An 11,937-nucleotide genomic window follows, 5' to 3' on the forward strand; every position below is an offset into this window, starting at 1 on the left:
ATATTTGCTGTCCTGCCGAAGTAGGACAGCTTATAGCTGCAAGGGACCTGGTACACACCAGGTAGGTCTAAGGGGGAGGTTGGTCTTTTGTTGAGCGGATAAGGGATGCCAATTTTTTATAAGGTTTGTAACAAGAAGTTATGTTTTTTTAAGGTTTTTGTGATTTTTTCTGAGGTGCCTCGGATATAGGGTATGGTGATGGATTTAGAGTAATTCTTGTTGTGAGGGGGAGGGGGGGTTGTGGTTTACTGGTTTTAATATTTTTTGGATTTTTTTGGGGGGGTAGCCATTGGCTGAGAACGTGTTGAGAATGTGGTTTAGTTCTGTGGTTAGGGCATTGTCATTTGAGCAGATAAGTTTAGCCCTGTTGTGTAGTGTCTTAATGACTCCATATTGTTGTGAGGGGGGGGGATTGTTGGTGAATGTATCTGCCTGTATGGGTGGGTTTTCTATATACTGAGAAAACCAAGGTTCCATCAGGCTGGCGGGTGACTAGTGTGTCTAAGAACGGAATGCAGTTGTTTTTTTCTTCTTCCAGGGTGAATTTGATTCTGGGGTGTTGGTTGTTTAAGTGTGTTAAGAAGGAGAGGAGTGCATTGGAGCCATGTGGCCAAATAGCGAATACATCATCTACATAGCGAAGCCAAATGGTTGGTTTTTGTGGGGCAGAGTTCAAGGCTTGCTCTTCAAAAGTCTCCATATAAAAGTTGGCCAAGGGTGGGGAGAGTGGAGAACCCATGGCTGTCCCCTCTATTTGTTTGTAGAATTTTCCTTGCCAAACAAAATAGCCTGAGTTCATTGTGAACTGAAATAGGGCTGTGATATCGGGAGGAAATTTGGCTTGGATTAGCTCTAAGGATTCTTTGAGTGGGACATTCGTAAATATGGAGGAGACATCAAACTGACCATTATGTCAGTGTGTTTGAGTGTAAGGTTTTCTATGCTGACTTTGAAGTGGGCTGAGTTTTTTATGTACGAAGGTGTGTTGCCAGTATAGTGTGAGAGAGCTTTGGCCAAATGTTTTGCTAGTTTGTATGTGGGGGAATCAATGCCATCCACTATGGGACGTAATGGCACATTTTCCTTGTGAATTTTTGCGAGTCCATAAATACGGGGGGGGGGGTATGGAGTTATATGGTTTTAGTTTGTTGGACAACAAACTAAAACCATCTCATCTGGATACTTGCCATAGAGTACAGTGGAAAAAAAGCCAGGATAATACACTGTAGCAAATACAGATATGAAAGGCTTTTCATAGAATCAGCTTCAGCCTTAAGAAACGAGCCAAACCTCAACAAATTTGGCTGCATGAGACTTCCTCAAATTTGTGAAACCTACATCAGAAGACCTTCAGCTCAAGAATACCAACATTGCCCGCTAGAGGGCACCATCAGGACTTTAGGAGAAATAATAGCTTCATACTTCTTGCTCATTTATTGTTTTGCTGGCCTGCGTGCACGTATCTTGTACCTAAGTTCTTTAAAATGGCAGCGTGATGTTGCCGAAATATAGAAATATATTAAAATTTATTTTTTTAATGTATATCCTAGTATGTTGTAATTTCCTGAAATAATATAGTGAAAATTCATGTGGTTTGTATTGCGTGGTATGCTGCTGAGTTGTTAGCACATCCACTCTCCCATCAACCATATGTAGATTCGAATTCCCCTGTGCATGGATGTTTGCGATCATCTTCAGATGAGAGATGAATTTCAATTCTCTGATTGGGTATTGAAATTCATCTCTCATCTGCCTATACAATTGCTGGAGGTTTGAAAAAATAACTTTCATATTTGGGTTCTCTATAAAAAGGGTTTATGGACTATGTAAAAAAATAAATCATCATCATCATGCCTATCAAGGATTTAGGCCTAGAGTAGCCTGTTCGAGCCTTAGAACTCATCATTGAATCTTTGAAGAGGATGTCCTGGTTTTCTTTTTCCTAATGGCTTGTACTTGAACCACCTTACCGGCCATTATGGATCAAATACGCATCCTCATACGCTTTGTATCCATCATATATTTCAATGAAATATCAATGATATTACAATTTTAATAGGCACTTCGCATCCATGATAACCTTGACGTCTGTAGACGTCTTGGCCGGTAGCATGGTTAAGGCTTATTTTGGTAATCTTTCTGTTTTCATTCTTTGAACGTATTCCATCCATTTAGGTTTATATTTTTTAAATTTTTTCTATTACTGATTCCTGGTTTAATTCTTTCATAATTTCTTCATTTTTTTTGTGATCAAATAGAATATACTTTGCAGTTTTTCTCATAAACTTCATTTCAGCTGTTATTAACTTTGTTTGTCTTTTTGTTTTATTGTCCAGATTTCACTTCCATACATTAGGACTGATAGGGCTAATGTATACTTTTAGTCTGGTTTAAAAAATAAAATAAAAATAATAAATTATAATAAACAAATAAATAAAAATACAAAAAATTAACAAAATAGAAAAAAAAAAAAAAATCCTTAGTCCACCCAAAGTATGAATGTACAATAGATATAGATTTAAAAAAAAAAAATGTTTTGTGGGTGAGATTTCTTAATATTATCAACAAATGATTTATTTATTTATTCCTCTTATAACAGATCATTTACTGAAAATCAAAAAAAAATTTAAATACATGCTATCTTTCTGAAATAAGCTTTGCTATATTGATTATAAAAATAGTTTTCACTGACCATTTTTTTCCTCATGCAGTTTTAGAAAATAACAAGGCAAAACTGTCAGTGAATCTCCAGTCTTTTCTGCAGCTGAGGGATGAGGTACAAGTCCTCCCTCTCCTCTCAGGACTGACATCAGGCCTTTTTTTAAAAAAAACTGAGGAGAATTTCAATGTTTTTTTTGCTCTATTTAGCCTGCGATCAAATTCAACACAGCCAACAATTTAGTCTTTAATCTTGGACAAATTCTGTGTTAGAAAACTTTTGATTCCACTATAACAATAGTGAGTATCTTGTGAAGTTATACATGTTGATGAATGTCATTTTGCTAATGATATGATTAATAACCAGCATGCACTTTAGGTACAGTAACATTACTGAACATTCAACAGTAAATAAATGATTTTCTTTTCTTTTCTTTTTTTTTAAATCCTGCCATGTAATGTTGCGTATAGTACATTAGTATTATACCATGAGTGGGCTAACAATTAGATTGTGCAGAATGCTGCTTCCAAGAGCAAACTGAACTTTTTCAAGCTATTTTAGGTCTCCAGTAAGCAGGATAAGTGGTCTCTCTCACACACACACCAAACAATGAAATTCGTCTACCAACCAAAGCCATTCATGTCCAGCCTGTTGATGGGTGGATGGATATGCAAACTACCTTAACTGAGACAATAGGCCAGCAATATCTGGTCCCACTGTCCCAAAAAGATATAAAATATCTTTTTTCTCACCTTGTATAGCAGTTTCAGAATGCTACATTCTGAAAGTACAATATGATTTTTTTTTCCAAAACAGACATGGAAATTATGTTGTGTTTGTTTAAAAGGTAGTTGAATTTCATCATCTTATGTGAGATCACCATACTAACAAATGATTTTCTTTTTATTTTATGTAAATCTCACCATGCAATGTTGCCTATAGTACATGAATAAAGTAGCATGAACTTAGTATTGCATGAATAAAGTAGCTTGAAAAAGCATGGTTTTGAGAGCAGTATTGGTTATTATTATTATTGCATGGGTACCTCCATGGAATCCCAAGACTCATCACATAAGACTAAAACTATCCATACAATATCTGTATGTACCTTTCCTTGAATATATTAACTAATAAAGCACTCATAACTGATTCTGGCAACCCATTTCCACTCATTCAGCACTCTCAAAATCCGTCCTCACATACCCTTACAAACTACACTTTTAATGAATTTTTATGGATAGCCTCTTATTCTGCTGAAATATCTCCTCTGTATTATTATTCTAAATCTTTCAGTAATTTAAATATTTCTATTATATTCCGCCTATCTTTTTGGCTGTTCACAAAAGTTGGTCAGAAAAACAATTAGTTTCCTGCGTTTCTATTCTACGCGTAGCGACGCGTCAATCACGTATACGTCACTTCCGGTGACATCTAAAGTGTCGCCCGCTAGGTCGCGTGATTTCGCTGATGTAGCAAACATCGGAGAGCAGGCTATTGTCGTGTAGTCAATATTCAGTTGGTCTGCAGCAATACCACCTGCTGAATAAAATTATAAATTGGTATTCTGGAATATTAAACCTCCCCAACTCTTTTTTTAAATCGCACCTGGCGTCTATTTCTACATTATCAATATATGAAAACACTCCCAGAATAAATACATGGCCCATGCACAATTTCTTTTACTGGCAATTTCCATAACGCTCTTTTAATTTTTTTTTGTTTTTAAAACTTCCTCTACATTTACTAACTGTTCTTTTTTTTTATGTTTATTCTTTCACTAACTGAAACTATCACATCAATGATTAAATCGTCTGCGAAAATGAAATTATTTTTGAATGGCTGACAGTATAAAGATGTTAATATGCGTAAATGGCAATTTATACCTTTTTTTTTTAAACCCCAAGAATAGACGTTCTGATAGTCAGCCATAGTGTGTAACATATTCTGAGATTCAAACGATTGATTTTCTTATTAAGTATAAAACTAAACATTTAGAGGGGGGGGGAAAGCTTCTGGTAAAAAAAAAGAGTTCGATTTCCTGAAATGTTATCTGATATTCCATTTGCTACTTTTTTTAAGAGAATCGTGACTATCATCGGCATGGCATTAAACTGCCAAAAGAGTGTGTTAAAGGAAGGGATGGTGCTACCGCCTCCAAAAGATGGAACTAAAATTTGAAGGGGATCCTTATCTACCTCTGATCTCCTCAGTTCAAAATGATCGGTTGGTTCCAACTTCTTCATTTGAAGTTAAATCAGTTACTCAATAATATCAAGTGAGATCAAACCAACTTCCCCCCACACACACACACACTATAATTAGGGCATGATTATGAATTCGCAATCTCCATACCTAATTACGATGGTCACCTAATAATGAAAAAGAAAAAAAAAATACTAGTTTTTTGGGAGGAGGGGAAAGACTTCAGAAATATTAGTGAGCAAAACAACCATTTTAAAAATATGTTTTAGAAACGTGTGCATTCTAAAGCTTTTATGCAGTGCAAACTATTATTTGAATCAATTTACTTCGATTCCACTGACATCCTTGAAGCATGTCCAAAAAAATGGCAATGGCTAAGTCACTGCCATTTTTCTGGACATGCTTCAACAAAAATAATTTAAATTTTCTCTGTTTCCAGGAAAATAATAGCAGATAAAACACTTCACTTGGCATTTTAATCACGGCAGCTGACGGTTACTTTGGAAGGCTTTACAAAGCAATGTGGATATATATAGGATATAGGAGTAAAAAGGGGAAAAAATGGAAAAATATTCTGAACTACCTACGCCCCTTTAGACCATCTACCTACCGTTGTTGGTAGTTCAAAAGAAGGGAAATAGGAAATCCACGATTGCGTCATGATAAGTTCATTGTCTTGGCTTTGAAGCGGAACAGAATCTCCTATTTTTGGGAGGAAAGCCCACATGCAGGGCCGCGCCAACCCGAGAGTGCAAGGGGTGCACCGCACCCAGGAGACAACACCGACTTTAACACGACATTAACTAATATAATATTAATAACCCCTACTTTTAGATGTCAGACGGGCGACCGATAAAAATTTGCCCTCGGGAGGCAAATACCCTTGGCGCGCTCCTGCCCACATGAGTTAGCAACTCATGTGGGCTTTCCTCCCAAAATAGGCAAAAACCAGCCGGAGAACACACGCCACTTCATACTATAGGTTTACAACTTTTTGTGGATGGGAATCGCAAAAACAAGTTAACAGCCTGACCTCACCGCCTTAGTAACTTAGATGTAATTCTGAAATCGCAATCACTCACAATACCTCACTTCAACTAATGAACTTTAGCCGAATTCTTGCGGTGGTAACAGTTTTTTTTTTTTTTTTTCAGGAAATTCGGGTTTTTCGTCCTGCATATAGACAAATCGGCCAAACAATGCACAGAATTTACAGACAAAAAATATTATTAGTCGGCGATAGTTGCCACTGCGAGTACAAGAAGAGACTGCGTGTGTGTGTATGGAGGGCACTGAGGCCTTGGAATCGTCACGTTAAAATGCACCTAGAAAATTCAACATTTGTAGCGGTCTGACTCCTGTTTCTTATTTAATCATTAATAATAAAAAAAAATCATTCTAATAATGTAATACTGTGATCTCCATTTAGTTCATAAAACAATCTTTATTTCTTATAAATTTTATTATGTACCCAATTTTAGTATCGTCTGCAAATTTTGATAATGTATCTGTAGCCATCAAGTCTACATTATTAATAAATGGTAATAGAAAGCATTTCCTCTCCACAGCCCAACCGAAACTTCTACTCAAGAAAATGAACTCATCATTGGTAATTTAAACAGTACATTATAATTTAATTTAATCATCTGGACTTCGTGTTGGGTTAAATGTTTGCAAATAAATGCCGAATATATTACGTGAGAAGTTTAAAATGATGATAGTTTTATTTTTACTCGGGGCACGCACAGTTCTTTCTCAAGTATTAAGTCTCCAAGGTTCAAAATTAAATAAGAATTTCATTGCGTTTATATAACACGAAATAGTTATCCTATGGATTAATCACGTATGTAAAAAATATTACAGAACGTGACCATAAAAAGGCATATTTTAATCAAGAATACAGCTGAACTGATAATTTACTTGGTCATCCTCTATTTCAATTACGCAATCTTAAAAACACAGCGTGTTACAAGTAAAATTAGTATGGTAGCGAGAGTACAAGAAACAACAGATAGGAGTGACGTTCAATACATGCGCGAAGGAGACGCATAAATGATATCACTGCGCTAAAACATAGTTCCAAAACGAGGCTTATATATCGATAGCAAAATGTGCAAAAATGAAGATAAAATGATGCCATTTATACTTTCACCTACTAAACATGTTATTCGATTACTTACAAAACACGTACCTTTTAGGGATTTCAAATGCTTGAAGTAGCTTTAATTTCTTTGATGCCGCTGACAGTTTGCCGTATCTGAATGTGCTATCTAGGAACTGTGGGATAATATTTGGCAAGTAAAGAACTTGTATACCTAAAACTGTAATTGCAGTAGAGTAGACTAACCACATTACCCATAATAACTTCCATTCCATGTTTGTAATGCTGTACACACAAAGCCAAGGTTGAAAAGCCGTTGAAGTAAAACGTACTGTAGGGCGCTACTAGCGCCGAATGCGACTTACCTAGAAATGTCGATATGCTCTGTACATCAACGAAACATGCCACGCGGGGATGAAACTTTGTACTGTATTTATATTTAGGAGTTTATAATTTATATAAGGAAGTTATAAAAAACATTTAATTGGAAATATATGTAAAGTTTATTTACTTATCGAGAAAATATTATGGGCTATTTTGTTGATATTATGTTATGTTTTAAACATTGCAATGTGTTAGCATCAAGCAAAAAAGTAGAATATTAAGTTGAATAAAGAATTGCGTTTTTATGACTGTTTCATATACTTGTACGTCATCCAGTAATTATGAAATCGCTATATTAAAAGCGATTTCATAATTGCAACATGAAAAAAACCGCAGTAAGGCTTTATTGAAAATAATATATTGGTATAGGAAACTATAGGGGCTGTTTAGAAAAAAAACACTAAAATTTTGCTATGTATAGTATAGCTGCTTGCATTCTCAGGCCAGTTTGTCTTTGGAGATAAATGAAATACGAGTTTGCAGTAGTACAAATCCTACTGTGAGACCTGCAAACTCACCTTCATTTGAAGAACCCTCATAAAGATTTTTTTTTTTTGTCTCCTAGTCGGGATTCGAACACCTGCCTTTCCAAATTCTATAAATAAGACAGTGCTTGTGGAAAAAGCCTGGAGGAAACTAAGGTCTAACCTGAATAAAACTACTTAATACATATGATTGCTTTAAAATTAAAAGTACACATAATATTACTATTGCAAGTAACTTTATAAAATGTTTTTTTTTTTTTCAGTCACTTTAGCAGATCGAAACATTACAAGATAATCCGACATCCTCTGGTAATATTATAGTTACTAACACAGGCCAAATTACACAGTCTGTACTGATGGAACTAGTCTAGCTATACGCGGTCGCGCGCAGGGCTAGAATAGTATGCACGCGCGCGTGCGTGTGTGTGTGTGTAAAAAAAGCCAATTTTTCCGCTGACTAAAAGTAAATGGGAAAATCGTGGGTGTCTTTTATAAGGTGGGAGAGCCAAAGCATGTCACAAAAATCTTATTTGTTTTCTTTATAGAAGTTTTTAATAACACTATCTTATAAGTATTTCCATATTAATTATATGACGCACTGCATTTGTTACAGGTTCTTATCATCTGGATATTACAGTCAAAATAGCATCACACTTTTACGACAGTGGTTTCCCGAACTTTCGGTAGTAGTTCACCCTAGCTGAGCATCATTAGTATAGTGTCCTCCTTTGAATTTATTATTATTATTATTTTTTTAATTTTTATATATATTTATTTATCTCAAGAGCCTTTAGAGCTCAGTCTGTATCGACGATATCCTTTTGATGGAAATACCTGGGTTCGAAACCTGTATGGGACGCGAATAGCTTTTATCAGGGCTTTTCGCCTGAAGGTGAGATAGCTGGTTTCATACGGAGACATGTGGAGGGGTTTACTCCCGGTGTCCCCGGTTTATCATCCCGTAAAATAGATAAATAGACCAGAAGCACATACAAAAATAACAGACATGTATATTCGTAATACCAGATATCGGACAAAAACAACTAAAATATAGATGGAAAACTATAATCATCACCAGTGAGATACAATATAATCATAATCGATGGAACTTTAGAAGCACAGGTGGAAAAAAAAAATAAAATGAAATAAAGTTCGTGCCCGTTTAGTTTGAAAAATCATCGTTCTAATCTCGTGTAAGACGCATAAAGCATTATTAGCTTTTCCAGACAGTCTCGCCTAGAAATGATGAAACAAGCCAAGAGCGCGCGCGCACACACACACACACACACACACACACACACACACACACACACACACACACACACACACACTATAGACATAATAGATATATTATGATATATAGATACAGACACAGTAGACATAAAATACTATCATCACGATGTTTAGTTTCCCCTTGATGGAATGAAATCACGTGGTGTGAAGTGCATACTGTTTCTTTCCAGCTTTACATCTATCACTGGCATGAAATAGTGCAAGAAATAACAACGCCCTAAAGTGATTTTTTTTTTAAAATAATAATTTAAGCCTGTTCGGTAGTAGATTAATTTCATCTCTCGGTGGCAGACTACTACCCTACTCAAAAGCTGGGTTCCGGATTATTTATCTCTTAACTCATCCACTCTCGTAATGTACGATAAGATTTACGACCTTTCATGTGTGGAATTCACATAAATAAAAAAAAAAAGCAAAAGTTGTCGAATATGAAATAATTTTTCTCAAATTGGCAAGGGTTTTAAACTTTTAAGCACAGTAAATTAAGATATTTAGTGAAAATTATTTTCAAGTATATTTTTGTAACTGTTTTCTCTTCCTGCCATTATTCTTCATGCAATATTCTTTTAATGCTTCTCGAAAAGCATTCTTGATAGATAACCCATCAAGAATCCTTTTTACTAAAATAAAGAGCCAAAAGGCTTCAGTTCGGCGATGCAGAAATTATAAAAATCAAGTGGATATTAAATTCAGCGTTATTTCAAAGCCGAATGTAGAAACTATAAAAGCTTCGTATGAGTTTTGACCAGAGAGCTTATGGGAATACACTCCAACTGCGTTTACGAGAAACTTTTATAATTTCTGTATTCAGCTTTGAAGTAATGCTGGATTTAATATCCACTTGATTTTTATAACTATCAAGAATCCTTCTTAAGATGATGCGATGGCAAGGCCAAGGAAGTAATTAAATTACTTGATTTCTTTTCCTGTTGTATTATTTCCTCGAGGAGTGGGAGTGACGAAATGATATAACAAGTTTTCATCGGATGATGCCGCAAGTGTATCGGTGACCTCCAATGAAGAGCTGTAAGTATTTTATTATTATTTATTATTATGTGACATCTCCAGGGAGTCCCAAGATTCATCGAGGGAGAGTGTGCCAACAGCATCGAACGATATATAATATATAGCCAGATCGTTGGGAAGACATTTTGAATTGGCAATGATTCATATTTTACTGTGAATCATTCTCAAGGTAAACATGCTGTAGAAACAATTCAAGATTATTCACTTTAAACTGTTTTCATTGGTGGGAAGGGGATAAAATTTTCGTACGAAATTGGCATAATTTGCATAAAAAGACATAAAGCGACAATTCTTTCGATCTAACTTTTTACGTGGTTTGACAGTGCGCACCTAGTGGTGATTTTCGGAACTAACTCCTTCAATGCTGGCTGCACACGCTTCAGCTTATTATTATTATTCCTGATACCTCCAAGGAGTCGAAGACTCATAGCGGGAGGACAACTGTCTCCACACTGCACCGAACCTCTACTACGGTGTAGTGTTGAGACACTTCCACACTAGTATTTTTTGTCTGTAAATTGCGTGCGTTCTGAAGGGACAATCTGTCTGTATGCGGGATGAAAACCCCGAGTTTACGGGAGAAAAAACCCTGCTACCTCACCTTCGATTGAAATCGTCCAAATAAAGATTCCTCCCGTCGTTACGAGAATCGAACTTAGGCCTGTTCCAATCGAACGGCGCAATGTATCGTCGTTCTTCCAATTGCGCTACGGAGGCGCTAATAATGCCTCAGAATAACAAAGCGCTTCATAAAAAAAGATACCGGGAATTTTTTGCGTCTGAAACTCGGAAAAATTTACCATAGACCACACACTCTGTTAATATTCAGTAAGAATCCTAATCCTAAAGGCCATCTCATATTCATCCATCCACGCTAACTATAGATCGCGCGAATCTTTCTGACAATGACAATGGGATAAATAGGCCCCGAATTTTCCTATAAACTATATGAGCACCTCGTATACCCCTCCCCCATTTGGCATAATTTAAATTAAAATCATAATTTGAATTAAAAAAATAATGACAGGATTTATTCATTGATTTACTCTTAATTTTTGCACTATATTGTCCTTATATCAGTTTTGATAGTATTTATACCTAAATTGGCTACGTGAATGGTTTATTTGAAGACTTTCAAGTTCACTTGTTTGTGGAAACGAACTGTGACATAACTGAAGAATTCCCCCCCCCCTAAGGGTTTTTAAATTGGACAGGGAAGGAGAAAGTAATGTTCACCTTAGCAAATATTAGAACGGTTGTGGAGTTAATGAGGTATCTCACACTTTGGCATTTCACCTGCTACTGGCCAGGTTTAGTGAGAGCCATCATTAGTCATAATGACAGCTTTATTAATTGTCTCCCTCTGTGGGCCGCAACGTCTTGAAACTTTCATTTATCGAAATGCTAAATTGTTCTCACCACAAGTGTGGGACGAGAAAAACAGCAATTAGTTTTAGGAGAATGTTTTTCTGTTTCTAATAATATTAATGTTTCAGCCATTTCAGGTTCCATTGTGTCGTTAATGCTACAGATTAAAATAGTCTTCATTGTATTTGTTAGTGTTATTATAAAGATTATTGTCGAATTTCTAAGTTTTGTAGCGTGCTTTATTTATTCTACCGTTTAAAAATATAACGCAAAAGTAATGGCATAAATATCTGTTCGAATTACGTTATACCTATTACATTAAAATAATGCGTTTCATCTGGAAACGCTATTCTTTTGTCTGTTTGGTTTTTGCATTCAACGATCGTTCAGGTAATTCGATCTTTTTGTACCTTTCTTGT

At 35.7% G+C, this 11,937-nt stretch overlaps 1 protein-coding gene across 1 annotated transcript in view; it reads right to left on the reverse strand.

Moving 5' to 3' along the window:
• LOC150105682 (polyprenal reductase) overlaps window positions 1–7,570 on the reverse strand; it is a 30,699-nt gene extending 23,129 nt beyond the window's left edge. Inside the window, exon 1 of the mRNA XM_090395008.1 lies at window positions 7,053–7,570. Coding sequence (XP_090251134.1) covers window positions 7,053–7,237 — 185 coding nt within the window. The 5' untranslated portion in view covers window positions 7,238–7,570. The remainder of the gene's footprint in view (window positions 1–7,052) is intronic.
• Window positions 7,571–11,937: the final 4,367 nt, after the last annotated feature.

This window comes from Typopeltis vanoorti, chromosome 6 (assembly GCF_054136105.1).
Source record: "Typopeltis vanoorti isolate ZY-2024b chromosome 6, IOZ_Tvanoo_1.0, whole genome shotgun sequence".
In the NCBI taxonomy this organism is placed as follows: domain Eukaryota; kingdom Metazoa; phylum Arthropoda; class Arachnida; order Uropygi; family Thelyphonidae; genus Typopeltis; species Typopeltis vanoorti.